This window comes from Pomacea canaliculata, linkage group LG5 (genome assembly GCF_003073045.1).
Source record: "Pomacea canaliculata isolate SZHN2017 linkage group LG5, ASM307304v1, whole genome shotgun sequence".
Lineage (NCBI taxonomy): Eukaryota > Metazoa > Mollusca > Gastropoda > Architaenioglossa > Ampullariidae > Pomacea > Pomacea canaliculata.
The window spans coordinates 12,722,028-12,749,595 of NC_037594.1; the positions used below are offsets into that span (position 1 = coordinate 12,722,028).

The 27,568-nt window shown below is 36.5% G+C and overlaps 1 protein-coding gene across 2 annotated transcripts; it reads right to left on the reverse strand.

Moving 5' to 3' along the window:
- On the reverse strand, positions 1–26,964 carry LOC112564672 (RNA-binding protein 33-like). 2 transcript variants are annotated; one of them, XM_025239650.1, is made up of 18 exons: positions 26,888–26,964; positions 26,017–26,093; positions 25,456–25,523; positions 25,079–25,124; positions 24,480–24,553; positions 23,980–24,013; positions 23,393–23,722; positions 22,958–23,114; positions 22,046–22,815; positions 21,175–21,403; positions 19,890–20,020; positions 19,471–19,625; positions 18,946–19,111; positions 18,236–18,377; positions 15,825–17,071; positions 15,608–15,718; positions 14,137–14,228; positions 1–12,436 (listed from the first exon to the last, which is right to left on the reverse strand). In XM_025239650.1, exons 3-18 carry the CDS (start codon positions 25,491–25,493, stop codon positions 12,391–12,393), a joined length of 3,768 nt encoding a protein of 1,255 aa, XP_025095435.1. In that variant the 5' UTR covers positions 25,494–25,523; positions 26,017–26,093; positions 26,888–26,964; the 3' UTR covers positions 1–12,390. The 2 variants fall into 2 exon arrangements, with proteins under 2 accessions (XP_025095435.1, XP_025095434.1); XM_025239649.1 differs by having other exon boundaries at positions 23,980–24,025.
- Positions 26,965–27,568: the final 604 nt, after the last annotated feature.

The window sequence follows — 27,568 nt, forward strand, 5'->3', positions numbered from 1 at the left end:
TTCCTTTACAAAATAAATTTTAATACAAAAGCTGAATCTTTTTTCATCCGTATTTTCAATTACTCCAGCTTGATCTTCAAACATTTTCAGTAAACATATCTCACTTCACTGAACAGAGTTTTTTGAAATAGTCTTTTTCTGTAGAAAATGTCTTTCCCAATAAGGAAATGGTTTCTCGAGATCCATGAATAGGTCGCAAACATTCTTGTGATGCAACAACGCCTTAAGTAAAGCGGCGCTTGCTTCTTTTATGTGTAACAAAATAAAATTATGCAAAAAGACAAAACATTTCACCCGTGTAGATATATAAAATATATAACTAAAATTGGACAAAACAAATAAAGTTTTATGACACTTTCTGTTCATTCTCTCCATAATTTTCTGTTCTGAAAGGGAAAAACATGTTTTGTTCTCAGTTAGAAAAATGAAATGCACAAATACACCAAAAGCAGCGGAAAAGGGAAGAACATGGAACATCACCGTACGCTGTTGTCCTTCGTGACGAATCTGTGGGGAAGAAAAGAGACAAAAGAGACAAAAGAGACCAATATTATCCTAAACATCGACATCAATATGCTCCTAAGAATCAAGATGACTGGAACTATCCTTCAGCGTAACTGCATTAAAAACAAATTCTCATTGAAAACCACAGTCGATGTTACTCTTGTGTTCCATTAGTGGAAAAGGTCTTCCATACACACGTTTCGTCCGGAAGCAGGAACAACGGGATATTCCTGTACAATACTTTACTTCAAAGAAAGAATTGCAGTCAGATCATTCAGCATGTCATTGCTCTTAGACAAAAGGGTATATGGGGAAGGAGCAGAGGTATACATGAAAGCAATTTTACAACCCAAAGAGGGGAAGGAGGTCTGCTGAACAAAGATGTCAAAACAAGACCAAATTCTGTTGGCTTAAGGGATGACAACACTCAATTTCTGACCTACATACTTGCAGCTCCCAATTTCTGGCTTTCTTAAGTCCTTACCATCTGGCTGCCATAGCTGCGGATCAGAGGTCCAGGATCTCAGAACTGATTCTTCTATTGAAATCGGCATGAAACGATGAATTACAAGCCCTTCCCAATACCCCGTGTTTTTCGGCATATAAACAAAGTCTTCCAACAGTTCCTGACTTTCCCACTTTTTCCAGACTTTCAGCACTACACAAGCTTGGTTCTTGTTACCGGACGCGGAAATGGCTTTGACAGGGGGAGGGGAGACTTGTTTGGCTTGCCTTGGGCCTCTATGCCACTCAAACGCCGCCTGCACTGCCTGGGAGAACGTGATGCTGTTATCAGTACACGTCGTCATAAAAGTCAACAATGAGTTTTCAGTCTATCACTGCCCTGATCACTTCTAGCAAAGATAATTGTCGGCCTTTGGTAGTCGGAAAGCTGCAATCAAAGGACACTCGCTTGTAAAGGGCAGCCACAGGAAATAATGAATGAAAACAAAATGAGGAGGCGGAGGCATCGCCTTTTAAGTACGTAAACAATATTTTCATTTTCCGACTTTGGGGAAACGACTTACTCTCGCTTCAGAACTGCAATCCCTGGTAAAGTAACAAGACTGGTCAGTCCAATCACCTGTTCATTTAAGAAACATCCTGTCCTTCATAAAACCATTCCTCCTGACAACTGTAAGCTCTCCCATTCCAGGTGATGGGCGTGGTTAGCGGGGAAGGGGTGTTGGTCAAGAAAAATAAACTCGCAGAAAGTGGTATCATTGACCACAGCGCTAGGGTTAGTCACGGTCTTAAACTCAACATTAAGCACGAAAAAGACTGGTTTTTTCCTATATCAGTTTCCACAATCTGTGTGAACATGTCAGCCATGTGGTCACGAAAACGCTGGATCAGTGATAAGGAGTTCAGACAATGTTTAGAGCTGCATCACACTCCAGTAGAGAGATGCTGGGGTTCAAGCTTTTTTCACAGCGTTGCCTAGCCTGGTAGTCAGAGATACGAGAGTCCAGTCGCCACAGTGCATCTATGCACCTTCCCCTATCCTTCACACGCAAACACTGTTCGTTCCTGCTACCTACCACGGATGTTTCTGGCCCCTTCGCGCACAGCCTCTCATTATCTCAAGCGCTTATTGTTGATCTGCTAACCGTCAAGAATGACACATCTACTTGGTCCTACAAGGCTCAACACAAAACGCTTGGTCCCGCGGTGCCTTGCATCAAGAACCTAGACAGGGCTTTAACATCAAATGCTTGGTCATGAGGTACCGAACATTTGACTCTTGGAAAACAAACAATAGTTTAATGATGTTTAAACAATGAGAGAGTGCTAAAAACATCCTGTGATACAATCTCCACAAGCTTATTTCACAGTAAAGCATAACATTAAAAAGAAGGGAGTAACACGGCAATGGGGAAAATAGGGAATGTTTTGTTGTCAAGGCTACTACTTGTGCTGCCACCTTTAGGTTTGTATCCAGGAAAATGTCACATCTGCTGGAGAAACCATAGCAAGTATTTGTTCCAAGCTCTAAAGAGCCATATCTGCCAGCATTCCTGAAAACAAGATTATGCTAATAAATAATGAGTATAGTCAAACCTCACTACAGCAAGGAATTACTGCAAACAAATTAAATCATTAATATGATTAGCTCAACCATCTTAATACTGAAATGAGATCATTAGTCACGGTGAAAAAAATGAGATACATCATGCAGATATTCAATTTCACCTTTTGATATAATAAATTATGGGTGCAACCCTGAAAACAAAATAGCTGAAAAAGGGGGCAGGAGGAGCAGGTGTGGCCCCTCTTTCCTGGTGACTTGTGCAGTCTTTCTGGTTCAGTTTATAGGAATTAAAAAATCCAGTAATGCAGGATTATATTCAATATGCTTACTTTGTATTATCTATCAAATGTTCATGTTAATAAGCTACACATCCAGGTATAGTATATGGACTACTTCACGAAGATGCTGATGCTCACAAAAACTATTTGAGGTTCTAATGTTTTTCAATTGCTTTGATAACATTTTGTGGAGGTCAACAGATAACACATAGATGGGTTAATTTAGGCAGAACCATGATATAACAATAATGCAGCCATCAGAGAAAACTTTTACTCAGCCATGTGACTTTATTTTAAATTAAAAAAAGGTGTGCTTATGAGAATGATAGGGAGGTAGGATGTGTAACTTATTTACCACCAAGGGAATTCACAGCCTTTAGAATATCTAAAGAATATTGTTACAGTTAAAATGCTTTTTTTTTTTCGCTTTTCCTTTAAGTTATATTAAGCATGTTAATACCACTGCAAACCACTTATTTATTATTAAAATAAAAAACTTAATGCAACACTTAGCAAAACGGAGAATTGAAAACATATCAAACAAAGATCACAGATTGCAGGTTCCTAGCGTTGATAACACATTGGATCTTTCTGAAAATGTCTGCCTTAAAGGCATTTTAATGATTAAAAAATGCTATTAAAACAAAATCATCAATTACATTTTTCATTTCATTAAAGATATAAATCTTATTTTTAAAAGGTGTAAAACAATATCAAAACTCATGAATGCTGCAAAGTATAATACTCATAGCTAAACAGTCAATGTAAAAATAAAGTATAATCTCATAACCTGTCGTCATATATTTTTTCCAACAGACACTGAAACAGCAAATGACCAACAAAAGAGCTCATAGCCATTATAAGACTGTGAGCTGTCATTACCCTTCATATATTCCATTTAATAACTAGTCCAACTTCAATCTTGAAAAACGGTTTTTAAGGAACTTCCAACGTTAAAAATTTCATTTCGCATGATTAAAAAAAAACTGATTTCCATAACCTGAGCTGCACCCATATATAATAACTCCATACATGACAACTGATAGCACCATGTTCATATGACCTGAAATGCTGACTTGAAATGGTCACTATCATATCACAACAACAAATGTAAAAACTGGTGAAACAATATACCCAATCAAATATATCATTTCCATTTTGTGTAAATAAAATAAATATCTTTCAAATACTTTTCCACTAATAACAAAAAGTTGGATTGCAAAAGGTGGGCTGTAGACCATCAGGATGTAAATGAGAGGAAACAGTTTTTGGTTCCTGTTATTTCAATTCAAGCTCAGACCATATATTGGGCCCATTCTTGTCCATCTTACCTGGTCCAATCACAATCAAATGGTGCTTAGATGATGAACAAGTATTTGCAATTTTTTTCCCAGAAAAATACATTGCACAATACACTGTAGATTTACATAGTTCTGTGATACATTTCTGAACAGGTACAAATGCTTTGTGAGAATAAAATACTTTCAGTGACTGATGCTCATATATCACAGATAAGGTTAACATGCAGGGAGTGTAAACTGCTGCCCTGCACCATGTATATTAAATAAGTTGGAGCGAAGGACATATACACAACTGGAGGAATATTTTATGAAGCATGGAAGTATATATTAAATGTTAAGAATTTGTTTACATCATTTTTCTCTTGTGGCCCTATGCTCCTCATAGGAGCAACAAGGAATTAACTACTAATTTTTCTCACAAAACTGCATTTATGACAAGAGAATAAAACAAATAGGTAGCCAAAATATTTTAAACAAGCACGGCATAAAAGCAACAGTTTTCACATTGCTGAATCTTGATTTTGTTAATTTCTGAAAACAGAACCAAGAATAACATATCAAGGTAATAACAAATATGAACACATCAGCAGTAAACAAAACTTTTTCAGATAAATCCTGAAGCTATCATAGCTCACCTATGGCGATACTAAGCTGTTGCATCTGATCAGAACTCTTTTCAGTCTATTCTCATGATAATGGAAAAATAAAATGCACGCATAGTTCCATCTTTGAAAAGGTTGAACTGATCACAATGAGATGTCGCTATTGTGTGTTGTAGCGCTGAATGTATGAGTGATTTATCAAGTTAGGAAACGACAAAATTTGTGAAAACAGTACATCTAAATTTTTGTCAAGTGTTTTGAAATCACATTCCACTCCTCTAGTATAAGATTTTTCAGGCACACTACCATAAAATAAAAACAGTTTTAAAATTATCCAAAAGATAAATTGCTTTCAAATAGATAAAATGTGCTCCTAAACTGTGCTCACAAAGACATCTATATGACTGCTTCATGGCAATGCCTCCAATATTCTACTGCTGCTGCTTTTTATTAACACTTGGTCACTTGATTCTGCATGTGAAAATACTCATGGGCATTCAAGTGTTGAAAGCTATCATCTTATTCTGGTAGATTATGATGTCTGTGCAAGTGGGTGCAAGATAAATGCAAGTGGCAAAACTACTCCCTTATTGTAGGCCACTGCCTTTTTTCTGTTTCGTAATTCCTGAAGAGTTCTTTAAAAAAATCCAAAATGTCTTTGATGATATTCTGTGTTCAAAATATAAAATGCAGAGCTATTTATTGATATTAATTATCTTATTTCTTTTTCAAAAAAAGCTTTGGACTTTCCTATTGATGGCAAGCTCTTTATCAAATATCCATAAAAACAATCAGTCCCAGATAATAACAGACATTGGTGGTAATACTGATGATTTCCACACTAGAACCTGCTGCAGCTATCAAAAACATGTTAGTGATTGGACTGATTAACCAACAATGCTAAGACCATGTAATGTTTCCACCTATTTGCAGTTCAAACTAAGCTTTATTAAAATCTTATCATGCCTTTTTATTAGATGATCCTTGTCCTGAACATTACGGAATATTTGACTGGTTCCCAACATTACCACCACAATCTCTATCCGGACTTAAAAGCATGCACCCATTGTTCCAAATCTGTGCTGCAGCTATTAGAACCAAGCTGAGGGATTCGAAGGTTCTCTTTCCCTGTTGTTTTTTGGACCTCCCAACTGTTATGCACTAACATGCCTACTGCTTCTAAACCTTATTCTGCACATTTAAAGAAGAAATTCATGCTATATTTTCTTGAAATAAAAGCTTTGTAGATGAAAAAATAAATCCTGAAGTGTGTGGTATGCTGAATGTGAAAGGTGTAGCATGAGTCTGATAACAAAGACATGACAAGTCTTACTGACATTCCCAGTAGAATGCTTAAAGCAAGAGATATAAATATGCTATAAATTTTCATGAAGAATATTATAGGAACATATTTTGTTTGAAAATAAACAAGCCTAACAGTTAAATGAAAACAAGTAAACAAGTTATTGATTGTAATAGACTGCTCAAAATTTCATGCAGTTGAAACCTGACTAGAAGTATTTGAAGTGGCATATACTTTCCCATGAATATCAAACCACACAAAAAAAACCATGATTGAATTAAAGTGACAGACGATGTATAAAAAGATGAAACATTAGAGAAAAGAGACAGTAAAAACAAATAAGTCCACCACAAGTCATAAGCTAGTTTGTGCAGTTTGCATAGTCAGGTTGAGCAACAGCATCACATTTTCCTGACAGAAAGCACATTTTATAATTTTGCTTAACATATAAAATCCAAATATTGATTAATTTTATCTAAACAGCACAGAATATTGAGACATTTACCACGAAGATGTCACATAATATTGTGATTATACAGTATTCCTTTATCTAATGGCATTACTCCATTCCAAATGATATTTCAGTTTTTGCCAGTGCTCCAAAACAACCAACCTGCAGAAGCATCAGTCACTTTCTAAAAGCATTTTAAATGATCTCTTCAAAGATGTACAAATGTGAACACAGTTTGTCAGAAGTGGTAAAGATGAAACCTCTTCCATGGTTTCTGAACTCATCCTTTGTGTTATTAAACAGTAAAAAAGCTGTCTATGGACCACTGAATGCAGTGGTATCATATTCATGTCATTCAGACCAACACCACGGAAAATGAGGATTGACGGAGGGGTTAACTGCTGGGTGGAAGGTTAACTAACAAGAACTCAATGAAACCACATAAGTATTGATAAGATTTATTCACAAATTCAAATCATGCTGAACCATAAAATAAGCACTTCAACTACTGCTGGTAAAACAACAAGTTTTGAAATCAACATTGTAGTACTGAATCTGCTTTTCTGTCCTAGAAAAAAAGGGGGGGGGGGACCTGGACTTGTTTAGGGGTTGGGGAAGGTGATGCGGAACAAAATGATACTGGAGAATGGCCTGAGACAGGTGAAAAACACACAGTTGGACTGATCGTGAGACATAATTCTAGCAATTAAAACTTGCATATTGTAATATTTTCATAACTTCACTGCATGCCTTTACCACATCTTACAACAACATGTCAAATATCAAGTTTCAAAATGACCTTTCCACCCTACTGTACAGCTTCTTGATTTCCATGTCCAAAAAGATATAAAAGACATTATAATGATCCTATTAAGAATATATGTTATCTTAAATTATATTTAAAATGAAGCATGCATGTTTTTAAATACTAGATGAGTCGGTGAAAGGCATCATAATATTGAAACATACCCATGAAGAGTTCTTTTTTCAGAGAAATTTATCTTTTCAATGATCTCACACCTATCAAATGGTTCCTATATAAAAAAATCTTTTTATTTCATCTTGCATCTTGTTCCATATTCCCGGGGGTGTTCCAGACAGATGAAACTGCTTCTGCAGCAGCTTATGCATTGATGAAATAACAAGAATATTAAGCTACACAAAAACATTTATATATTCATGCTACATACTCTCTATCATCCTTATCATCCTTAATCAGAAAAATATTATAAAAATTGTTTCTCTATATTTCTCGAAATGGCAGAAGCTTTATGTTTGCATCATGGAAGTGGCAAGATGCATAAAGCCAAGTATGTGCATTCACTTGCACTCTCTACACCACCACCCCTACACGTCACTTTACTCATTCTTCATGTCACATTTTATACCAGTGACAAGGCACAGCATCTGAGGAAACCTAATCATCGAAGTCTGCCTCCTTGCCTCACTCTTCATTATTTACAGAACTAAATTGAGTTTCTACAATGCAAATCACATTCTGATTGTCTGATTCTTTCCATCAACCCAAATGATTCAAATTTCTCCATCATATCGATTCTGAATTAAGAAAAGCTCTAGCACCCTATATCATGGGGTGCATAAAATAGAAGTCTGGGTCACTGAAAAATTTCCAAAAGTCATGAATTTGCTTCAGACTCAATGTTACCTTTCATGCAGATGTGCAAAACAAGCCAATGTTAAGAGATGGAACTAGAAAGAAAATGCTGTCCTTTTCTCCTACTATGTCTTGCCTATGTCATCCAAATTTTATCAAAGGGATATAAAGGGACATAAACCAAGATGCAAAAATCAACTGGCATTTCTACTTATTTGTATTTACACCTTGTTAAATGCTAGGGGTCTTTATCAGACACTGACACAAAAATGTCAAATAGTTCATTAATATCATATTAATTTCATTTTAAATATTCCAGTTAATATTTTATGATACTATATCTAATAGGGATATATACTAAAGTACTAATAATAAGGATTATTTTCTGATGCCTATACTCAAGATCTGATGAATATCTTGAAGAAAACACCCACTTAGACATTATCACCTAGGATAAGGCTAACAATACAAGCTAAATTAGATAAACCTGGAAACATCAGAAAAGTGAGATTGAAATAGAAGTGTTCATGGGGTAATTTTTAACTGATGATGTCACATGAACGCTATCGAGGCTAGCCAATGATCTTTGTGGTCTGAATCATGTCAATGTAAGGCTTGTGTTTCCACAGGAGGCTGGTCACTTGCATGAAGTAAAAGAATATCACCTTTTCCAGCTAATGGTCACATAAATTCAAGGATAAAGAGGGTTTTTTTAATATCTTGGATCTTTGCCTGTTTTTGTTTTTTTTTTAAAAACTTTGAAATATTTGAACCAGTGCTTTTCTGTTGGTAAATCCAAACTGCAAAAATCAATGTTTTCTATGATGGGTTTTTTTGGTTGTTTTGTGCTTGCAAGTTCTCAACATTATAGGGGAAGTTCATACTTTAAATAATGCACAAAAATTAAGTGCAAAAGAAACCTATCAAAACAAATTTCCCTTGAATCAGGCATAGCCATGACTGACTCTTCATACTTCTTGTCTTCAGATATGACAGTCTGTTTTCAAGCAAGTAATTAAACACTAACACCATGATCTGACCATGTAACAGTTTTGCTTGAGGAACAGAAAATGTAGTTAGCAAAAATATACTGAATGTGCATAATTTATTTTTTCTTTTCTTTCATTTATCTGTTAAAATATTGCATTTAACGCATATAAACCTAAATAAACCCATCATTAAGACCAAATAGACCAACCTGGGCATGTAATAGCAACAAGTGCCAATTTCTATATGTTGCTTTGTTGGAAGCAGGGATGGCTCAAATTTTTCACAATGATAAGTGTTAAGCAACCAACACTGAACAGTGTTTAAAAAAAAAAAAAAGTTTTTTTTTATGTAAGAACCTATGTGCAGTTAAACAACACAGACATGAATATATGTGGTGTTCCTAAGGTGACCATTCACATAAGACTGTCGTTAGTTCAAAATGGGAAGAAATGATTTCCTTTACATCATTTGAAAATTATGCCCTATCCTGTGCAAAAAATTCCTTTACAAAAATCATACTAAGCCCCAAATCCTGTGATGGAATAATTACATTTATACAGATAAACTCTTCCATTTTAATCACTTAACTGGCACAATTTCTTTAGAAATGCCCGTGCATTGAGATAATGCAAGTTAGAAACAAATTATGGCACATTCCCCAACTCAGTCATCTTCAGCAGTAATCTGTAATTCAGTCTCTTTCTCTCCTCTCCCTCACACATGCACACACACTTCTCACTCATACTCCCTCTTATTCACTCCAGTCCTTCACACATACACCACAATATAGATTACTGTCAAACTAAAAGGCGTTTTTTTTTTACCTCCATTGATCAATCATGCAAAGGTCTGTATTGTCTGAGACAGGGCTATAAAGAGGTATAAGCCATCAGGCAAAATCCTCATTTTCATTTCTCTTATGTAACTCACTGAAATCAATACAGACTTAATGTCTGCAAAAGTAAAAGAGCATTTCTAATTATCTACATTTACACTTTGTTAAATACTTGTTTAGCTGTTTTGCTTGTTGGGGTTTATTTTTTTTTTTTTGCCATCAGTTATTGTCAAAAGAAAGACAATGAAGGTATAAAAAAGATTTTTAGATTTGAGCATAGATTAAAAAGTCAAAAGGTTGGTAAATTACCATGAAGGCTTGCGCTGCATTTTAGTTCCTGGCTACTACAACTTGTATAAATTTACTAAACATGTTCAAATAATTGTAATATTTAATTTGTATTAAAACTTAGAACCTGTATAGTTATGTTTTGATTCCTGATACATCATATAACTTAAAGGTGAGTACCTTAGATAAGGAAATCCTGTCCTGGCGATCCAAAAAAAAAAAAAAATGCATTCTGCTGTTACAGCCTAGGTTAATGAGATATCCATAATCTAGAGTCCTAAAGATCAGCAACATATATATAATTAAGAATACCAGAAAACAAAAGCAAAACCATGCAAACAAAACTTCAGCAGCAGAATGAAATGAATAAAGACAGGTTGGCAGGGAAAGTGTGCTCAAACACCAAAAGGAAAACCGCCAGTCAAAAAAAAAAAAAGGTTGCTCTATGCTAGATGCAAAAAACAGCAAGCAATGATAAAACTGATTGTAATCCTGCAACAGTTCCCTCACACAAGATCAAACAGCACAAATAAGCTTTTACTTTTGGCAAACAAGAGACAAGTAAATAATCATCCCGTTCTCATCATTCTGATGATTGTGCAGTGTCTTTTGTTATAGGCCTATCTTTGTACACAAGTCCCTTGCCTTTCATATAATTTAGTGTTTGGGGAGTTTTTTTTACTATTATTATTAAACCAACCTCCTGTGGAACTCTGACCAATTCCAAGCCATTTCATCCTAAAATACAGTTACCCCATATGCAAAGTGTAATGCTTGGAGAAATGAAAGTCATGCAGACATTTCATGAACAGACTACATTTTAACATCATTCATACAAAGGTGTTGTGGTCATGTATGCTGGATACTTTACCTGCTGTTCCTCACTACCAGCCAACACCCTTATCTCATTGTATGCTTCAGGGTATTTAATGCCAAGTGGTCAGTTCAGTACAGCTGTTACCCGGGCTCACAGCACACTCTTAACTATCTAGTGATAAAAGTCAAAGATATGCTAACTGTTCCAGTCTTCACACGGGAGTAGTTTTCCAGGCGTCAAGTAATCCGCACAGCCCATAGCACAGAATTCCTCCAGAAACGTTGTTAGAGTTCTGAGAAAGATTTTCTGAAATTTTCATTGCTAACAGTGTTTTGACACAATCTCTGGAAAAGATAATCCTCCATTAAAGATACCCTTGGTATGGTTCCTAAAGGATCTTCCATTGTTCACCCAGTTAAGGTAGAACCTGGTGCACAAGTCACTCTCCACAAAGTTTAGCCAACACCTTCAGAAAACTTCATTATCCACACAGAATTGTGACAGAATCCACTGTTATCCATGCAGCTTACAAAGAATATTTTACAAACAAAATCCACATGGCTTCAACATGATCTTCCGCGGTCTGTATTGTTCTTTCCGTCCAAGTGCACAGTCTTCCTTCTCAACAATGTTAGTGCTCTCTCCCTCTATTCAGTTTTAAGACAGTAAAGATAAGCCACACAACTGTGATGTCCCCCTTCAATGTTCATGTATATATGAACAGCATAATACAGAATCTTCCACATGGGCAAACTTGAAACAAATTTGTATTCTTTCACCACCTGGCCTCTCAGTTTTGTTCTACTCACAATAAAGTTATCCTTGTACAGTCATCTAAAATCTATCTTGCCCACACATGTAATGCAGTCATCAAAGTAAATCCCAGGAGACAAACACAGAATGTGTTATTCATAACTATAAACAAGTTGCTGTTTGAAGACAAACGGTTTGTACACCGATGGTTTTTCATTCGACACAAACTGTAGAAGCTACCTCCTGCCAATAGTTATATGACAAACGTTCATATTTTAGACCTAAATTTCAAAACAGCAAACTTGTTGTTGCTCTCTTACAAATACATATGGCTGGACCAAACAAAATAGCTAGTCCATTTCAGTTTCAGTCATTAAAAGATATTACAATTTATAGCCAAGCAATAAAGTGCAATAACATTACACAAAATGGAAGCAATAATCAAAGAGACAGATGAATATTCATGTTCTGACTTCATGCTTCCAATTAACATGAAAAAAAAAAATGTGTGGAATACCAGCACAGCAAACTCTTGCCTCAAGTTGAGCACAGTGGCACTTCTATGACTTGCTTCCAGCACGTCCATGTTGGAATCTGTTGTAGAGCATTACTCAGCAGGCTTCATGGAAGCATGGTAACATGAACAATCGAGAGGTTAATCATGCGCCTGGAACAACATAAGTGGATGATTAAACTTTTCTGTCTTGTAACATGATTTGAATTTTGCTAAAATGATAATAGAATGAACCAGCTGCTAAGCTGAATCAAGAAGGAACATACATTTGAATGTGGAACATTCATACATTAAATCCACGTGGCAAGGTGAAATGAGAAGAACAGTGGAAAGGGAGATGAAAGGAAAGGGCTGGACATGGGGTCACTTGGAGCAGGTTTCAGCCAATCGACATCGGTGGCGAACTCTGGTTGAGGCCTGATGTGCAACCTGATGGACGAAAAGGAACAGATAGATAGGCAAGGTGAAAGAACTCACCAATGAGCTAGAATAACACCAGTGGGACATTATGGCCCAGACAGATGTCAGCTGCTAGAATTTGGTGAAATGTAAATGCACAAAGGCCATTTAGTACAGTGGAGAAGAAAGAAAATGCTAGCATGGTTGGAAAATTCGGTCTAGGAAAACCGAAAGACAGGTCCTAAGAAACCTAGAGTGTGTACTGAGTTACAAACTCACCTTAGCCAATAGCTTTTATTCCCACAGGTAACCGAGAAAGATAACTTAGCACTCCCCAGATGTTTCGGCCACAACCAAACCAGCTACATCCGGATGCCTAGGTGCTTCAAAAGCATCCATTTTTCTAGTCATGAGCACACAAAAAAAAAATTACACAGAGCTGACAGTCACTTTCGCTAAATCTTTGACTCAGCTGCTTCTGATGACTTAGGAAACAATCCTCTTGAATTTAATTAAATTGAATCTTAAGCTGTTAGCGCATCACCAATTTATTTACTGGGATAAAATTTGGAGTTGGTCTGTGGACAAGAATGCCAACAGTTATTACTGAAGTGTCAACTGCCTGCTCTAAAGTGTGCCAAGTGGTATTATTGAGGATCCATGGTTTTGCTGACTAAAATCATGGTTAACAGTACTGGTAACTGCAGAGTAAAGAACTTTATGAACAGAAAATTTGAAAAAGAAAAGAACATGAAATAAACCTCCCTTTCCAAAGATGACAACTGCATGGAAGAAATCTGCATCAGGACTGCCGCACACTAAGCCTGCCACAGCAAAAGGACAGAATCTATCATGCTTGCTACAAAATATCCTACACAGACTGCCATAGCAAGAGATATGTGTGTGAAGCATGGTTGCCATCCTTGTGGGACATCAAAAACCTCTCCTGGTTGCAGTCACACAGCACAAGCTGGTCTGGTTTGGTCATGTGACCTAACATGAAACTCTTGGCAGGACTATCCTTCAGCATAGCTTGGAAATAACGTCAACAAAGGAAAGAAAAAAGAGAAAATGGAAGGCTAAAAGTAAAATGGACTGGCTGTACCAAGACTTGCTTAAGGCCATTCAAGATAAGCTTATTGGCAAGTCTTGTCAGCTGATGAATCTCTCAATTTTTGTCCCCCCTTCAGTATCAGCAGAGCAGTATAGCTGGTTATCAAATGATACTGATCAAGAAATGAATGAAATTAAAACTTGAACTAGAAAGTAATGTACATTTAACAAGCAAAGTCTGCAATGGGAATGAAATTTAAAAGCATTCAAAATATTGTTCATCACAACTGTGTGTATTAATCTGCCAGTCATTAAGAGGATAATAACCACAGAAAAAAACACGTTTACTGATAAAGTTCTTTTTGGTGAATAATAAAACTTTCAAGAAAATGATCTTATACCTATCCCACTTCTTGACAAATGTCATGGCATGAATTTTACTCTTGAATGTGATGATGGCTTTCCTCTGGGATTCAAGCATGACAATGTTGTTCTGTTAACAAAGCACAAGACCATCTATTAATTCATTCATTTCAAAAGATCCAGATTGACTAAATCATACCCACTTTAAAATCTACTAAAATACCTGTCTAGTTGAGCTCTTGAAGGAAAGAAATCTTTGAAAGAAGAAAAAGAAAATCTGAAAAAAAAAAAATCCAAGCCAAAATCTGGAAATATACAATTTCCCTGTTCATTATTTTGCATGAGAAAAACATATTTCAAGGACTTACTAAATGCATCAAAAACATATTTACTTCATGATATACTACACTCTCTTAATTTCTTTCTACAAACTTACAAAACTTCTTTAGTGAGATGTGCAACTTGAAATATTAAAAATCATCAATCTTTCAGGCAGAAAAATGAGAAGCTGAAGGGTAATAAATTTAAAACAGTAGTAATTTCTGATCTACTGGACAAATTTGGTTCAAATTTTAAACATTGACCGAAAAAACCAAAAAAAAAAATAAAATAAAAATAAAAATTAAATGTATCTTTTAACCTGAATTAAAACTGTCAATTTCATATGCAAAAAAAATTTCTTTCGAGTACATCACTTTAAAGTTGATGGATATTTGGTGTCTTTTATTAAGCTTTAGAACTGTTACATTTAATTAGCAAACATAGGCATTTCCACCTATCTTTGTTTACTTAATTCAGTCTCCATATTGCTATTGATGCAAACGCTTGTGAATGAGAGCTAGTACTACATCCCATGATTCAGCAGAAAATGCTTCTTCATGTAAAACTAAGTGACTGCATGGTACTTTGCACATGTTTTGAGTTACATCACTTTAAAAGCTGATTGATATTTTGAGTTGTCTTTAATCATGCTTTAGAAAAGTTAAATTTTATTTTTAAAAAATACAGGCATTTCCACCAATCTTTGCAGATTTAATTTAAAAAATATATATTATATTGATGCGAATGGTTGAACAAGAGAGCACAAATACCAACCCAACCATCAAATTGCATTACGTGGTGTATGGAAAACAGCCATTGCAATATTACCAAGTTTTATGCTGGGTACCATTTATTCTCACAAAATACATGATTCTTTCAGCAGCACATAGCAAAACCATACTCTATTCAACTGATGCAAAGTTTTTCTTTCTTGTGATTCAAATGTAATATTTCTGTTGCTTGTTTGACTTAAAAAACGAGCATTGTTTTTTTGTGTGCAGTAACCCACTTTTCACCAGCGGGAAGGCATGTGAACCAGAACCTATTATAACCCTAAAAAAATGAAAAACTGCTTGCAGTTGAGTTACTAAGAATGAATAGGTAAATAAACAAGAATGATACATATTTATCAGTCCTATATATTTTAATCCATACAAAAATGTACACATGGATCAATATAATCCTTACTTCAATAGGTCCAACTGTTTCACAATATGCCTTTAGTTCTTGGGCTGTTGTAGAAACAGAGAGATTGTCAATTGAGACTTTTTGTAGAGTACTGGGACCTGCCACAACTTTCTGAAATTAGAACAAGATGATATTGATAAAGCTTCCACAAAATGAGCCTAATCTGGAAAGATCATTTTATTACAATATTACAGTAATGTCCAAATTAACTGCTTACTTGAGGTGCAGCAGTCTGCTTCATCATGGCCCCTTGTTTCACCACCTGTCGTTTTCCCTGAGGCTGGTGACCCAAAGGTATAACCGTCCGACTAGGAACACATGCTGAAGCAGCACCTTGAACTTTACTAGAAATGACTGTCCTGGCAGATTGCTGAGACTGTGAAGATGGCCTGGTGACTCTGTTAAAAGCTTGGCCAGCAGGGACTTCATTCAGTGAAATATTGCCCTGCGCTGGACCCTGTCCATACCTTTGTCGCAGAACCTCTATTCTGCCATTACGCCCCCTACCTCGAGATGCATTACCTCTCCCCCTCATTCTATTGCCCTGAAAACTTTGACCTCTGCCTATGTGTTCAAATGAGTTTGCTTGAGGAAATTCCCCTGGTCTGTGAAGATTTTCCTGCATCTGATGTTGTTGGAGTACACTTAAGTGGGGCTGCTGGTGTGGCTGGAATTGTTGCTGGTGTGTGTTTGGGGGAACAGTTCTTGTAAATGGTCCTTCACCACTGTGGTGCTGTTGGTGATGACCAAATGGTGACAATGGTAGATGCTGCCCAAAATGGTGCTGAGGTTGGCCTGGTGATGGATTCATTGCAAGTGACTCTCCTGACTGGAAATGGTGCAGAGACTGCTGCTGCAGCTGCTGCAAGTGAGGACGTGGTCCTAGAACACCTGGGCCCTGCTGCTGCATTCTCAATCTAGGTTGTTGTTGCAGTCTGGGTCTCACATGCTGCTGCTGTGGCATTTTTGGACTTTCTGACTGCTGCATTTTTGCCACTGACTGCTGTTGTTGTTGCTGCTGTTGCATCCTTGTAGCTTGCTGGTGCATTCTCAAACCAACCTGTGGCTGTTGACCTGCCAATCTCTGTGTGTGTGGTGGCTGAGGATGGATCTGCCCATGCAAGGCGTCAGCTTGCTCTGCCATGAAAGTCGTTTGAGACAGCTGAATACTGCTTCCATTATTGCTATTTCTCTTCAGAGAAAGACATCTCATCTCAGCTACCTTCTTGGTAGAAGTCAGTCTCACTGGTGGCCTGAGAGGCTGGTTGCCAGCTGACATACGTCTCTGGGTGTGCTGCTGTGTGCCTCTGGAAACCAGGGTGGTAATAGGTTGTGCACCCTCAATTTCAGTTGTCTGGCTCTCCTTTGGTGTAGTAGGCGTACCAGTCATCTCTTTGAGTGGAGCTGCTTCTGCTTCATTCTTTTGATCAGGGTTATCCCCTATAATGTCATCAATTGTGAGACCTGCAATGTTATAACACACACACACCAGTTATCAGTAACTTTCAGAAGGAAAGAAATCTCAAACAGCTATTATGCATCTAGCAGAATTTACAGTACTGTATCAACTACCTTGAGATTAACAGTTGTCATACATTACTTGAAAAGCTATTATTTATAAAGAAAACTATACAGTACTGCACCATAAACTACTTTGAGATTAATAGTTGTCACACATTACTCTCTCTAATCTCTTATAATGCCAAGAGATGCAACTTATATTCTCCCCTACCCCTTTCTTCATTCAAACATCTAATTACAACTTGTCTTCCTTAAGTCTCTTTCCAAAAAAATCTATGAAACTCCATTCATTAAGAGAAATCTAAAAAGAAATTCTTTTTTACTTAATAATGAATAATGATAAAAGGATTGGGGGAGGCAAGTTTGATGCACTTCACAAGAGACCAGAGGAAGTGGGGAAAGAGGCCGTGTGATGTAGACATCACAATCGAGCACAAACAAGCACCACGAGTATGAACCAGTTAACTACAAGAACATGAAGGAACGCAGACAGGAGTGTTGAAGAGATGGAAGCAGGTCATTCTAAATACTGGGGTTAGAGAAGGAGAAAGAGCAATGGCTGAATGTCGCCAGTCTGATATATGGAACAGAGAGAAAACCGATGTGGGCTGAGCAAACTGACCTGTAAGGCTGATATGGCAACGCAAGCTCAGACAGATTGGGGCAAGGCCATGAACACGAACAATGAAATTTACTTCTGTAAATTTACAAACATGAGTTTTAAAAACCATACTGAAAACGCAAAGAGAAACCAAGTAACAAGGACTGAGAGTATTGTGATTTGGCAAAAAGATGATGAGCAGGAAAGTAGCAATAAATGGAAAAAGGACAAGCATTGTGGGAACTGGTTTTCCCTCACTTTGAAGCGTGATGGGTAAGCATGCTGTATCATATGGGTTTCAACACAATGATCGAGTGTCGAGAACATAATTGAGAGCTGAAATTCTTTTGAAAATATTTACTGAAGACCGAAATGTTTGAAATCAGAGCAGTTTGAGTGTTCAGGTACCAATGTTACCATTTTGTTACATCATTTCTGCAGACTAAAATATTTTTTCTTGAATGTTGTTTATATCCAACCTTCTCTTCATCAATCAAGAGACTCACCCTGTTTAGCCAGTCTCTCCTCAAGCTCCTTTCTCCGTATCTCTGCCTGACGTTTGCGTGCTTCTTCCTTCCTCTTTCTGATCTCTTCTCTCTTGCGTTTTTGTTCTTCCAAGCCTCTTTTCAGCTCTTCGTCCATAGGTTCCTGGAACAAAAATATAAACAGCTTTACTATTTTATCTGCCCACTGCACAGGTCATTGTTTATCACATGGGTCGAAAATACAGCAGTACAAGATACAGTCGGACCTCAATAAGTCGACCTTCCCTAAGTCGAAAATCTCCCTATATAGAATTAATTGTTAGTTCCCAGCCAAATACCTGCACCTATTACGCCATTTTCCCTAACTCAAAAACTCCGTAAGTCGAATTTTTTTTTGGGTCCCTTTGAGTTCGACTTATCGAAGTCCAAGTGTATGATGTTATAAAAATTGCATAATTTTATGCAGAAGCATGGTAATTTGTCTGAATGAGCAGAACACATGGTATATTATATAAAAGGGAAGGGGGGGTTAACCAATTTTCTTACAAAAAAGTGGCTCTACTATGAATTTTAACCTTAAATTATTTTTTCACAGCAGTGTAAGGATGTTAATTATACTTCATGCCTGTGGAGGAGGTGGCACAAAGTTGATGTTACTTGAGATCAAATAAGGTTTGTACATTTAACAATATTTAAGGAGAGCAGACATTAAATGTCAATACATATTTTACCTCCACCTCAGCAGGCTCAGCTATGCGAGCTACTTTAGGAGGAATAATAATCTCAGCACTGCTCTCTGTAGATTGCCGTTTGTGAGGTGTAAGTGGCACCACAGTTATGTTCTTGTTTGCTGTGGCCTTTGTTTGCTGGATAATGCGGGCCTGATGTGTAAGTTTCCTACACAAGAAAGCATAAATGGCTTTACATGCTTTTTTTCTCACATTTTTGAGTCATAATTTCAAGTAAGTCACATTAAAAGTTTACGGCACAGAAAAATGACGACAACAAAAATATAACGATTTTTCCCTGAAGCAGTTGAACTGATGACACTGGTTTAGTAATCATTACCCATGTTCATAAAATATTTCTAGCATCACCCAAAAAAACAAACAAGCAAGCAAACAAAAATAGAAAATAAGTCTTTTGGAATGAGAAATAAAACTGTATCAATTTGAAATGAGTTATGACCATAAGAGTCAGCCAAGTTTCAATGACAGCAGTATAACAGAAAAAAACATTAAAGAGAAACAGCTCACTTTGCCATCATCACTGTTTGTTGTTTCTGTGGCACTCTCTGCTGAACAGCCATCCTCCTCTGATTTCTGGCTATAAGCATTTGCCTTCTTTGTTGCTGCATTAAAAGTGTTTGGCCAGCCAATCCTCCAGAAGTTGAAATGATGCCAGTACTTTGCTATTAGTGGTGTGTTATAAAGGGAAGAAACCTTAGTTTATTAAAACTTTTTTTGTGATAGGCATCAGTGAAGTCATATATTACTGTGTGTTTTTAAGACAAACACATAATCTGTTTCATGCAATTTGCTTCTATGCACAAATATTTAATTATACAAAATTATAACTTTTCTATTTTAGGCAATTTTAAAAATGTTTGTACTCCTGAACTTTTTATTAACGATGATTATCCAGTGCCATCTACAAGTCAAGACAGTGTTGTTACCTGGTGCTGCTGTACTGGTGGAGAGTGTAGATGATGAGATGTGGATAGGCCATGAGACAGATGCAACAGGCTTTGTGGAAACTGAGAAGGCTCTGGTAACAATCCAGCTCCTCCCTGACCTCGAATGATGTCTGCAAATTTATAAAGAACAAGTAAACTGATGGATGAAAAACAAAACCTTTATATTCAACAAAAAAAGGTAGCACTCCTAGGAGCTTTTTGTCGTGTGTCCACATGCCTTCTTCAGTAACTAAATGTTAAGTGACTGGCATATTCCATGTGCATCACCTTGAAATAAACTCAATTTTTGTGACTGAAAAAGGAAACTATGTAGATGCCCACAAGGTTTTCAAGCATTTATTTACTAGAACCAGAGAAGCAACTATTTACGTTAATCCTTCCTAAGGTTCTTTGTAATCAAATAATTTAACAAAATATATATACAGTGGAACCTCGGTTAGCGAACGCCTCGGATAGCGAATATTTCGGATAACGAACAGAAATTTCGTTAAAAGTTTGTCTCGGATAGCGAACAAAATTTCGGATAACGAACAGCCACGTGAAGCACACGTGACCGACCATCATGTCATCATTCACACTCGAGACACAGTTATGATCGGTCATTCCTTATCTATGTGCATCCTTCTTATTTAGTGATTGTTTTGCTTTATTTTAATAAGATAATCCACAATAATGGCTCCAAAGAAGATTAAGAGCAATTAATAGTAGTGAGGTAATGACAAGGAAGCGGCCAACAAATGAATTGAAAAAGGAAATGATTTCAAAGTATGAAGGTGGCATGCATCTGTCGGATATGTGATGTCGTATTACCGAAGAGTTTTACAAAAAAGGCAGAAGGAACAGACACTGGACAAGTTTTTTTCCTTTAACCTCAAAGCAACAGAAAAAGGAAGTTACCCCCGATTTTATGATGTCAAGTGTGCTCATGGAGGGGGAATCAGTAATTCCACCCCTTCCTCCCCACACCTGCTTCCAACCACGCCGTCAAAACGGCAAGTTTTCTGATGTTTAAATGGTTTCGTTAATGTTTTTATGTTTAACTCCATTGATATTGCATTTTAACTGTTCTCATTAAAACAAATACCTATATAGCCTGTAACTTTCAAATATTAGCGAGTCAACAGGGGCTGGGAACCAATTAAATCTATTTCCTTTATTTCTTATGGAAACAATAGTTTCGGATAACGAACATTTCTGATAACGAACAGCTTTCCAGAACGGATTAAGTTCGTTAACCGAGCTTCCACTGTATATACAAACACACCTTCCTCAGATGTACGTAAAAATCCTTGCTGCTGTTGGCCAAGACTAGAGCGAGTTATCTGTGAGTTTGGAGGAAAGTTCTGACCAAGGCCTGGGGCAGCCATTCGAGGACCCTGTTGGGGAAACAACTGGCCAAATGGAGGGCCTTGCCGGGGCTGTCCCTGCAGCAGCTGTTGTTGAGAAACTTGGTGATGTGTCAGCTCTACCAGCATTGGGCCACTAGAGGACACCTGGAACATGAAAGGCATTATCATTTTCTAAAAGACTTGTTAGGTTTGAAGATCTCCAAAGCTTTTAAATAAAATTACAAATACCTTTTACTCCAATCTTTTTCAGACTTTCCCATACTACTTCAACATTAATGTTTATTAATGAAAATGTATGAAATCCAGAGATAGCTTGATTAACTATTAATAGAGGATTACAACCTTTGAAAAATCTGGTAAGCTACATTATCCAAGTAAATCCACATATATAGACCACTTTTGCAAAAGGTAGAATGTCAACATTTAAAAGCTTGCCTCTTTTGAAAATAAGGGAGTTACAAGTTCAAATTATGGGAATAAGAATCTTGTAATAAAATAATTTTTTTTAAACTAGCTTTTAGGTTATAAATAAATTAACAATGACTTGTAAGCCTCATGGAGACACTGAGACATGAAAACTCTAAAACAACAGTTCTTTGTATCACTCTCAGACTTCAAATCATAATAGGAAAGCACATAATTTGTAATATGTACATGTGATATGTTCCTGCAACACAAGAACCAGCATAACTATGGACAAAAATGAAGAAAGTGTGCACCTTGTGAAGCAATCGTGTCACAAAAGATCCTGCATTCTTTAAAAGAAAAAAAAAAAAAAACCCTTACCACAGCAGGTGTTTGAAGCCTTGATGAATGTTGAACACCAGGCTGGGAGAATGCTGGCTCAGGCTGCATTTGTATAACAGGGTGAGATGCCATTACAGCACCTGGCACTGGGCCACGGAAGTTGGGATTGATGTGAATCTTGTGTGATCTGGGAGGTGCAGCTGTTGGAACACCAAGCCGCTGCTGAGGCATGAACATAGAGACTGGAGGAGGATCAGATTCTTGGTGAGAACGAAGTAAGGGTTGCTGAGGGTGCACTGGTGCTGGCGTGCCTGGGGGAACCTGACCTGGCAGAAGAGGAGAGCCACCCATGTGCTGGCGAGGTACTATATTGAATCCTCCCTGCTGGTTAGGCAAGAGGATGCGGTTGCCATGCTGCTGTGGTAGTCTAAGCAAAGGCCGTGGCTCAGTATGACTGCCGGGAAATGTCTCACCAAATGGTCGGCCAAGATTTACACCCTCTTGGCAGCCTTGTGGAGGGCCAAAGCGCAACCTGGCATCACTGAGAAAACCAAGGGGCTGTCCAAACTGAGGCAGCTGGCCTTGACGACGTCCTGGTAGAGACTGCTGAGGATGAGGATGCAAGCGAATGCCAAATGGCTGCCGATGAGTCTGCTGAAATGGTCCTCGAAAAAGCATGCCCCTGTGTCCTTCCTGTCTCTGATAAGCTTGTAGCCCACCACGCTGGCCATTATCACCTCGATTCTTTCTGTATCTAGGTACATTACTTTGAAGCACATTCAGTTGTTCCTGCTGCTCTCCTGATACTTCTGCAAATATAATTGCCTATTAAGTCACAATGTAAACTCAATTACAATCTGCATGCAAGTAAAAAAAAAATTCATTCTGAAAAACAAGTCATAATGGTTTTATCAGAATATGCAATATGACATCAATAAACTGAAATATTACCAAGAGTATCAGGGATATTTGTACGAGACTTGGCTTTGCTCAACGTGATGATATTTGACCTTTCACTAATGAACCGTCCTCTATGTTTATCTTCATCTCCACTTTCATCACTGTCACTCTCTTCAAGCTTAGCCTCTTCTTCTTCATGTCTTTCTTCCTGAATAACAAAAGTACTATTTAGTATTGTGCGATTCTTGTTAGTAAAATATTAGTTAAGAAATTGTTAGTGAAAATATTAGTGTCATGGCACCTAAACAAGCTTTATGTAGCTTTTGCTTTGACACAACTGCAATATTTAATTTAGAAACAACAAGCTTCCCACTACAAAAAAAAATAATCTAACAATATTCAACTTCAAAGAGGAAGCAAAATATTGACATATAGGAAAAGCCTATGATTTAACTCCCCTTAAAGCAATACACTATTACTACTGACCTCCACACCATGGGATTCATTCTGATATGAAGCCTCAGCATCCTGAGACTCATTCTGAAATGAAGCATCTGAATTATTAGACTCGTTCAGAAAGACATCCTGAGATTCATGATGGAAAGAACCCTCTTCTTGTGAAACATTTTCATGTAGATAAGAACCCTCTGCATCCTCTTGCTCATACTGTGCACCTTCCTGGCCTTCCTCTGTCATATGAGAGTATGATGTATCTCCCTGGTACTGGTCATCATAGTAATCTAGCTGCTCTTCTTTTTCATCTACCACAAACTCCTCATCCAACTCATCATCCTTCACCTGAATCTCTAGCATCTCCTAAAAGTGTCAAATAATGAAAATAAATTCTTAAGAATTAAGACAAGACATTCAATAAAATTTACAAGTGCAACTTATCTGAATGCACACTAACAGATATTGAGTTCGTGATAAGCTGAAACCAACGCAAGACAAAACTGCAATATCTTCAATATTAAGAATGAAAATCTCAATTAAATCCCCTTTACAAGCTTTGCTCTGTTATCTTAAGGGATAGCTGGGTTTGGATCCCACAAACAGATTTTGTTCATACTCACCTCTCCATCTCCATATTGCCCTTGCTCTTCAAATCTGCAAGAAAACCTTTCAAGAAATAAATAAACTCTTTACAACTGCATCAACACATTAGTTAAAAAGCCAAAATTATTTAACACTGACAACAGTAAACAGCTAAACAACACAATTAAGTAACAAATGAACAGAACACAGCCTGAAGACTGATTACTCTTTTTAAAAAGCAAACACAGCTACATCCCATCCTTTCCCCTGCTTTCTTTCTTTGTTTGCAAACAGGAAACTCGATAACTATTGCACAATAGTCACAATCTCTAGAATTCAACAGCACACACAAACATATGTAAATAAAGTATAAGTTTTAATATCACATAAAAATTTATTTTTAATGTTTTAGGTAGTACATGAAATAGAAGTACCCATATACCAAAAAAAAAAAAAAAAAAACAACCAAAAACAGAGGAGTGCAAGCCCTCTTTAGCCTTTCTGAATTTGTAGGTACTCAAGCAGAAATTATACATACCCAACACCTTGTGCATGAGTGCCATCATCCATTCCTAATAGAGCATCTTCATCTAACTCATCCACATCTTCATGCTACAACATAAAATAAATAATTAACATGATTAAAACTGGTCAACAAATGAACAGATCTGAACAAATATAAATACTGATCACTTTACACATATCAGGCACCACACACAAAGCCATTAGATTCTCTTATATTTATTTTATTAAAAAAAAGTTTCATTAAAACATGCACTTACACAAAAATAGCGTGGCCTTCTTTGATCAGTGCTTATCAATCAAAAAATGCTAACCACTATGAATGATTCAAGAAAGTATATAATTTACATATGCATTTTGTTGTTCCAAAGTACTGATTTAAATATGAATTAAAATACATATAAATCACAATAAATACTAATATTCAAAATTCTACAAATGTCTGCTAATCACTGTACGACGTGCAAACAAATTAAGTTTATGAAAGAAAATTGCTGCCACCTTAAAGGGAAAAGAAAGGAGAGAGGTGAGGAGGCTGGTAATCGAGCTATCATGCAAGTCATTTCTATATCAAAATATTCTTTGTGTTTCTTGTCACAGAATAGTGTCACTTACTCTGAAGGCACTTATGCCTGTATCGGTCAGCAAGTCATCCTCATCACTATAAAGGAAAATTATTTCACAATGATAATAAGATACAGAAGAAAAACATTTAAAGTACCATCTCTTGTAAAGTAACATTATGGTTTCTGACAGGTGACTGGTAGTGAAGCTTTGTAATACTGATTAAATTTAATAGTTACATATTTTAGATAAAGCAAAATTATTGAAATAATGTAACAAATGTTAATAGAAGTAGGGATGTTCTTTTAAAAGGGAAGCAACAAAATACTATTCTGACATAAGCAATCTAACTATCAATTTTAATGAACAGCAGAAACTATTTAAACTTAATAAAACTATGATGAGTCTAAACAAAATCGGCAGAATACCTTTCCCATCCACTTTCTGCAGGCCGTTTTTTGGACATGCTGGCTTTTTGCAGGATGTAATAACACAGCTTCAAAAAGGAAAATAATAAATTAAGAATGTACATATTCTAAAAGTTTGTGATTAAGGTAAAATGTAATGATAAATAATGCTGCAGCAATAGAACTTGCAACAATGATTGTGTTTAATGCCAAACAATCATTGTCGCAAGCTCTATTGCTGCAGCATTACTTATCATTATACTTTTGCGACAATGAGTCACAAGTCATATAAGATGTTGCCATATACTACTTTGGACTAAAAACAAAGCTACTGGAAGTGATACAATAATTTTTAACACCAGAAAGAAAATACTCTACACAATTCTGTAAATAATAAACATTGTGTCATTAATTTACATTGTGTATGAGCTTAAAACACTGCACAGTAGAAAAAAAATCAAGTAATATTTCTGTTATAAAAAAAATGAAACTCAAAGAATTAAGAATTTCCACCCCATGTTTATTCAAGACATGACAAGCATATAATAAAGAGATTTTATGAATGAGTAAAAATTATCTTACTTTCTAGTCTGTCTAGACTAGAGCAGGCTTTTGCAGGAGAAGGGAAAGATTAAAACAGACTTTTGGTTGTAAGAACACTGTAAAATCAATCAAGAAAAAGACATTCTCCAAATGTAATAACAATTCCTATCCATTTAAAAGAAATTGCACTACCAAAAGTCTTTCTGAAATAACAAACTTTTGCATTCAAAAGCATAAAACAATATATAATACAATAAAACAATAAGCAAATATTTTTACTCAAAGCTTACTTAGTAACAAGTACATAATTACTCCCCAATTAGATCCTACTTGAAGTGTTGCATGTCACTTGCCATTTAATTATTATGAAAGCATTTATATTTATATAATAATCAAATAGGAAGACAGCAACTTTCATGAGGTAATTTAGTTCTGGACAGGATTTATCAGCGTAAATCTTCTTTCCAATCACAATACAATGTAAAAGATAACTTGTTTTTTGGCTGTCAGTGCAATACCGTGAACAAGAACGGTAACTCGCGTGATATCACAATCGCGTCGGTGTTCGCATTATTCCCACTAATGTCAAGAGTTCTTGCTCGTTAGTCGTTATGCACGAATCCCCACTTCACAAACACGGTAAAAATCGATGATATATGAGCAAATAAAGATGCAATACCATTACTATTGCTTCCGATAACATCAGCGCTAAAATTCTTTCGAAGCGCCGGAAAGAGCGCCTTGCTGATGCAGATGGGTATTGTCGTATGCTATCTCCATCAATATTATTCTCACGCATTCGAAAGCACCAGTGAATCAAAACTATAAAATATAAATATACAATATAAGCAAAGACTTTTTAAAACAAGTCATTAACATTTATTTAAACAGTACTTAAAAGTTTCCTTACCAAATACTACATCCTTCGATAAACATGGCGCCCGAGAGTTCTATAGAGTATCGTCCCCTTTCTCTGACCTTCATTCCAAGATCATAGAGTCCACAGACCACAGACTTATATACAAGTCTGTGACATAGACCACAAAGCCCTCGGCGATGAATCTGAATGTAATTTGAAATTGCATGTGAAAAATCATTTTGATTATAATGCACTGTTTAAGTAGGCAATATTCTTAAAACAATAATTATAATGAAATATACAATAAGCTTCTGTTATGTAAATTCTTCATCGCTTTATAGGCAGCGGTGTCGGAAGCAAGGGAGGCAGCCAACCCCTCTGATAGATTGTGCCCCTTGAGTACAGTGTATGTAGTTTTAGAGTTAGTCAATAATAAGTAGTTTTAGAGTTTACAGTTAGAAAATAATAAGTGGCTTCGTATTAAATCCTTTACATTGGTGACGAGATTCACTTATAAAGCGCGCGCGCACTCACACACACACACATCAAAATGCATACTTAAACATGAAAAGGCTCGTTGAATCTTCTTTGGGTTGGTGCAACCATCTGGTCAGCATGATCTCGCCATTTCTACAAATGATAAGAAATGTTCGGAACTTATAAAGACACACGTATGGCGTACTCTTTTTGCCTGTAGTTGATGTTCCCCGTGCTTTGCCGCCCAACTCGTGG

What these genes read in the sequence shown, in the direction of transcription:
- LOC112564672 (XM_025239649.1), bottom strand. Translation starts at nt 25,493, where the DNA reads ATGTCCAAAAAACGGCCTGCAGAAAGTGGATGGGAAAG. An exon ending in ATGAATCCCATGGTGTGGAG is followed by an intron (nt 23,115 to 23,392) that starts GTCAGTAGTAAT and finishes TTTGTTATTCAG; the next exon opens with GAAGAAAGACATGAAGAAGA. An exon ending in CACCAGTACAGCAGCACCAG is followed by an intron (nt 19,626 to 19,889) that starts GTAACAACACTG and finishes CACCACTAATAG; the next exon opens with CAAAGTACTGGCATCATTTC.